The sequence below is a fragment of the Primulina huaijiensis genome, chromosome 14 (genome assembly GCF_012295235.1).
Source record: "Primulina huaijiensis isolate GDHJ02 chromosome 14, ASM1229523v2, whole genome shotgun sequence".
Classification (NCBI taxonomy): Eukaryota; Viridiplantae; Streptophyta; class Magnoliopsida; order Lamiales; family Gesneriaceae; genus Primulina; species Primulina huaijiensis.
The window spans coordinates 2,914,110-2,919,766 of record NC_133319.1 but is presented as its reverse complement, the minus strand read 5'-3'; the positions used below and the strand labels follow the sequence as shown (position 1 = coordinate 2,919,766).

The 5,657-nt window shown below is 35.3% G+C and overlaps 1 protein-coding gene across 2 annotated transcripts; it reads right to left on the bottom strand.

Annotated features, from left to right (window-relative positions):
• Window positions 1–808: 808 nt before the first annotated feature.
• Window positions 809–5,423, bottom strand: LOC140957802 (cyclin-C1-2-like). 2 transcript variants are annotated; one of them, XM_073415192.1, is made up of 9 exons: window positions 5,277–5,423; window positions 5,074–5,180; window positions 4,561–4,600; window positions 3,132–3,176; window positions 2,497–2,615; window positions 2,282–2,396; window positions 2,011–2,055; window positions 1,591–1,738; window positions 809–1,153 (listed from the first exon to the last, which is right to left on the bottom strand). In XM_073415192.1, exons 1-9 carry the CDS (start codon window positions 5,306–5,308, stop codon window positions 1,052–1,054), a joined length of 753 nt encoding a protein of 250 aa, XP_073271293.1. In that variant the 5' UTR covers window positions 5,309–5,423; the 3' UTR covers window positions 809–1,051. The 2 variants fall into 2 exon arrangements, with proteins under 2 accessions (XP_073271293.1, XP_073271294.1); XM_073415193.1 differs by lacking the exon at window positions 5,277–5,423 and having other exon boundaries at window positions 4,572–4,600; window positions 5,074–5,183.
• Between the last annotated feature and the right edge of the window lie 234 nt (window positions 5,424–5,657).

The window sequence follows — 5,657 nt, the reverse complement described above, 5'->3', positions numbered from 1 at the left end:
CCAAGATGCGTGTGCGATATCTTCGGGATAATAATTACAACTTGGACATATTTCATGGATCACCACTCCTCTATGGATGAGATTTGCACGTACTGCAATTGCCTCAAACAACATCCGCCAAACATGTATATTGATTTTATTTGGAAGCCTTAGATTCCACAATTTTCGAAGACCTGTACTGAACCCACAAATCAATCCATTGCTACTTGATTCATCTATCTTCGTTGCTAAATAATAACCCGAACGTACCGTATACATACCTTCAGAATTATAGTGCCAGATCAATTTATCATCTCCATAATCTGGCCCGTTTGGTATCTGATTCACCTCTAACCTGTCGAATTCCCATAAGAATTGTTCACTTTAGTTCAATCCCATTTGCCTGATTCTCGCATTAAATCTGGAACCATAAGATGTAGATGATCCTGGCTAGGTATTGTAATTGGTTTGAATGAATGTGGTCTCAACAACAATGGATACTGAAATACTTTAACCCTCGTACCACTCCCAATCCTCCAGAATTGATACCTATGCAATTGATATTAAAGTAATATTTGTACCAAACATAGGAGATCAACTACGCCACTTCATGATCTCGGAGGATAACCTCTGGAGATAAGATGAAAATTTTCATAGAATCATGAATTTTTTTTAAAAAATGTGGCAAGCTTGGACAATTTTGTTAGATCCATCATGCTTATTTGTTAGAGTTCGACGATTATTGCTCTCTGTAGACCATTTTATCGCCAAGCGAACCCATTAAAATTCCAAATTTACAGGATAAAAAAATATAGTGATGGTAATAAAATAAAAAGAAATGATTCACCCTAACAACAGTTGTTTCCCAACATTTTCATTATTTTCTCGGTATTCCTCCAATAAAATCCAACATATAGTCATAGGCTAAGTGACTCAACTTCCCCATTCATTTGTAGTTAGATAAAAGGTACAACGGAAATCCACATCGAGCAGCTTACTGTTGCAAGAACCTCGGCGACTGCAGCTTAAGACTGGAACTTCAAAAACACGACTAATCACACGAAGCGTGCCATTATTTGGTGGCTAGCTTGTTCATGGCCGCATTGACTCTGTCATCTGTGATTAGTTTGTGGCTGTCGTAGAAATCTAATATCTCCATCGCAATGTTTTTCACCTGTTGCATTACAGAAACCGTTGAATAAATTGGCTTAATCATCACAACCGGAGTTGGAAAAAAATAATAGTGTCATGGATGTAAATTTGACTAGTGTGTGAAACATAAACTCGTGACCTTGAACTCTAATGATTCAACTTCAACGAGCATTGTCACAATTCGCTTGGCACTATAATGATTCAACTTTAACGAGCATTGTCACAATTCGCTAGGAACAAGGTTTGATAAAGATTTGTTTGCCTGTCCAGGTTTTCGTTCCCCTGGCCCAAAAAGTACATGATACGGGTGCATTTTTTTCTGGTAAATCAAGTTTTCTAGACAGTTTGTTCCAACTTATCAAGTTAAATCTTGGTGAATATAATAGAACTAAAGTATTATCATCATCAAATAATAAGGCAAGGTTGCAATAGCAAGATGAAATTTTCAAGGGTACTCACCACATTCATATCAACCTGAAGCTCTTCAAACCAGGCTGTGTTTTCTTTATCCTTTTGGACACTCGCAATGTATATGCAGGCTAATGCAATAGTATGAGGAGGATGTATAAGAATCAAATCCATCTTATAAGTGTCATTAACAAGGCCCCTACAAAATGCCGCACAGTCAAATCAAAGTCTTCATCCATCATTCGATGATCATCATATGAAAAGGAAAACTAGGCAAGTCGAGAAGAAATAATGGATCCAATGCACTGATAATGACGACTTTGAACAGTAAAACATGGAAAGATTTAAAAGACACGCATATAGAGAGCGAAACATGCACTTAATGGATTTATAAAAGGCAACAGAGGCTGAGAGTTGATATTTATGTCTTGAGCAATAACCAGTGAACAATAAATCCAAGTGATAACTTACCAAGTTAATTGGGTGGCATCATTCATGCCAGCATCCTGAAGATATCTGAAAATTAGCAAAGTTACATTAGCAACATTAATCATTGGGATTTTGAAAAGATTTTAACTATCTGAAGAGGAACAAGAAGTTACGTGATAAACAACCACAAGCAAATCAGCTGCAAAGCCTTAAGTGAATTGGTATAACATGAGATGTCACATGCACTTACAGGAATAGTCAACCACAACAATTGAATAATTAGACATATAACCTTTAATTGAGATACACTTACTGAGACAGTGCCCGATAAGGATGGAAAACAATTAAGTAATAATTGAGGGCTTCCAGAATTTTCATTTCCATTTCCAGAATCTCTTTTATTTCATACCGATACTTCTCATCAGTATCTGCAAATGTGAAAGGGTGGTTGCTCTTGTCACTGATCATGCAAGACACATACAACAGGAAGACAAAAGAACCTAAGGATAGTAAATATGATGTACTCACATAATTTCTTGATGTAAAATACAAGTAGTCTGGCCTGCACTGTACTTTCTTCAGCTTTTGATGCCAAGTACAAACATGTCGGAGCAACCAAACGAGGATCATATTCAGCCATACTTCTCCTGACAACAAATTAATTGATGATGCTAAGAACTTGTCCCCGAGAATCATGCTTACATAACACCTAACTGCTGAATGACAGGAGTTTGGATACATCATTTTAATGCATGAAGTTGATAATACCATATAATTCAGAAGCTAAATATTTAATGATTCTCACATGCCTGAACATTGGCACTGAAGTAGAAAACTGTCGCATTTTAATTTTTTCGGAGCAACTTCATTGCAGTAATAGAAGGAAACAGTAATGACCACACAAGCTCAAGATGAACTGTCAAATTGTGCTCAACAGCAAGTGAGGATCTAGAATTGAGACTAAAAATCTTCATTTTAACTTGCGCAATTTCAAATAAGCAACGCTACAGTTTCAATTCCAGTTACCCTATTACATTACATACATTTAGTTATGACTCTGAAAATCTTCCTTTCCTCATACACGATGAGATGTTAGCATCGACTTCTGGTTAAGATATTGAAAGGGAATTTCATGATTGCAAACATGCAGAAATAAAGCATACCTGACATACACACGTCTCATATATGTGATGGCAGTAGCAACAACCCTGAAGAGTTAATTAACATGTGAGGGGTCTTTACAACTGATGAAAAAGCAGAAATAAATGTGCATTCATCGGAATTCATTCATCCCCTTAGGTTCATTAGTTTAGAGATATCATCAAGTATAAGCCAGCTATACCAGTGACGACTTGTCTTTCATACGGTTGGATACGAATACCAAGCTAATTGTAACAAAAAGCTTTCACTGACTCGAAGCTTGCGTTTATGTAAATGCTTTACAAGAAATGTATCATGTACAGATTTTGTGAGAGATTTTCCATGAAAAACATAATACCAAGGGCGACCAATCTAATCGAGAATATATAGATGTCTTGGGGTCGTTGATTTACTCTTAAAAATGCGCATCCAGTATATTCTTGTCTCATTCACTTTTTTCTGGACTATTGCCAAATAAAAAAAGTCTGTAACCCATGGTAATTGCTATATGCATGATTATAAACCCAACTAAAAGCAAGCATTTTTCAAAACCTAGAATACATGAAATGGGTGCAGTCGTAGGAGTTAGAGAGGCATTCTAAAATAACATTAACTCCCCCAGGATTTTGAATCCATAATGTATTTCACCAATACTCCATTCCATATTAAATACTCAATTGCTTATGGGCAAGTGCTTCACATTTTACAATAGGAAAGAAAAACTTTGATAGCTCAAGCAAAAACTAAAGGTCACAACGAAATGGATTTTCCTGGGGGAAACTGAATTATGCTTGTCTAATACTCAGAGAGAATAAGAAACTAAATTTGCATTCCTATTCCTTAAAAGTTCATAAAAGGAGAATGTCAGGTATCAAAGTAAGAACACAGATCCACTCAGAGACATTAAATCAGCTAGAGGCACCACTCTTTTTGTGTGTAGGGAACAAATCAAGAGGTAAAACAATGAGGCCTTAATCAGGACCAACTAAAATAATCTCTTTAATTTCATTGTACTTCCTTGAAGTTGTCTACGGACATCATATTTTCACCACCTCTCCCATAGAAGGACATGCCAACAATCGACTTCTTAAGCAATGTACACCACTGTTTGTACTACTCACAGGGCTTATTCTGGATAGATACATTTGCTCGATAAAAAGTCAAAACTTTGGTCAAGGAATTAATAAATGGACTTGTTCGAAGTATGTTGATAACTTCAAGACATTCACTCTAGAAAATTGCATGCTTTCCAGGTCTTAGAAAAGAGCGATGCTGACATAAGCAACTAAGAGATGTACCAAGTCGTATAGAAAAATATTTCATAAAATTGTTCGATCCAATGGAAGTTACGACTGTGTACTGACCATACAACAGATTATAGTAATCAAGTTTTCAAGAACTAAAGATTGAAATATAGCAAAAGAGAAGCAGGGATACAGAACACAAAAAGACCTTTGCCGTACTTTCACGTTCTGTGCCAATCTTGTAATATCTGACCCGACAAAGAAAACAATGATAAATGTCAAAAAAATGCTATTATATTAAGAGGATCAAATAAAAAGAAACATTTCCACATAACCATGACACTGGGAACAAGGTTATGTCACACTCCTATCACAGGCCAAATCAAATGCAGCACAAAAAAATTCACTTATTCAACCCGTCCAATGATGAAAAAGAGAGAGAAGAACAAAGATCTCAAACATATGATGGAAGGAAAAGAAAAAGGAAAGGAATGCAATGAAACAATTCCCGGAATACGATCACAAAGTTGAATTGAAAATAGCTGAACCACTAAAATATAGTCCTTATTTTGAGGATCCAGATTAATAACCAGTACCCAATTATCAAAAATCAAATGAATGTAAGATTACATTGCAAAGTGGGAACCTTCACACTTGTCATATTTATCGCGTTATTCAGAAATATGAAAACCCGTGAGAGGAATTGAAAGGCGAGCATTACAGTTGGCCATATGCAACTTGATGAGCTTGAAGTCATCAAGCGTTATACCCCTCTCCTTATCCTGCGGATGCACTACATCAACATCTTCTGGGTCAAGAATCTGTTTGCTAATTTTCACAAGCAGGTAAAGAAGTAAGTTGAACATAAAAATCAGAACTAAAATCAAGAAACAAGTATTCAAACGCCCTCAAATTGAGACGTACAAGTGCGATGAAGTCCAGAAATTTGCAGCCATCGTATACGCCCAACAGGATTGACGCCACTTCGCCAAGGGGGATTTCCGATCAAATATAAATCTTAAATTACACAAATATAATCAGTTAAAATACGATGAAAAGCTTTTTAATATCTCTAATACATTTTATTATCAAGAATTAAACAGAAAAACATGGTCTCATTGTTATTTTTTTGTTTTATTTTCTTTTATTTAAATTTCTCTTATTAATTTTTATAATTTTGGAATGAACAATTTTAAATTAAAATATGACCCTCATTAATTTTTATAATTATAATATTATCAATATATACTAATTAATTCTATTATATTGTTTATTTGACAAATCCTTATACGTTTTGATCTGGTT

What these genes read in the sequence shown, in the direction of transcription:
- LOC140957802 (XM_073415192.1), bottom strand. Translation starts at nt 5,308, where the DNA reads ATGGCTGCAAATTTCTGGACTTCATCGCACTT. An exon ending in TTCTGGACTTCATCGCACTT is followed by an intron (nt 5,181 to 5,276) that starts GTACGTCTCAAT and finishes TGTGAAAATTAG; the next exon opens with CAAACAGATTCTTGACCCAG. An exon ending in ATTTTACATCAAGAAATTAT is followed by an intron (nt 2,397 to 2,496) that starts GTGAGTACATCA and finishes TCACATTTGCAG; the next exon opens with ATACTGATGAGAAGTATCGG.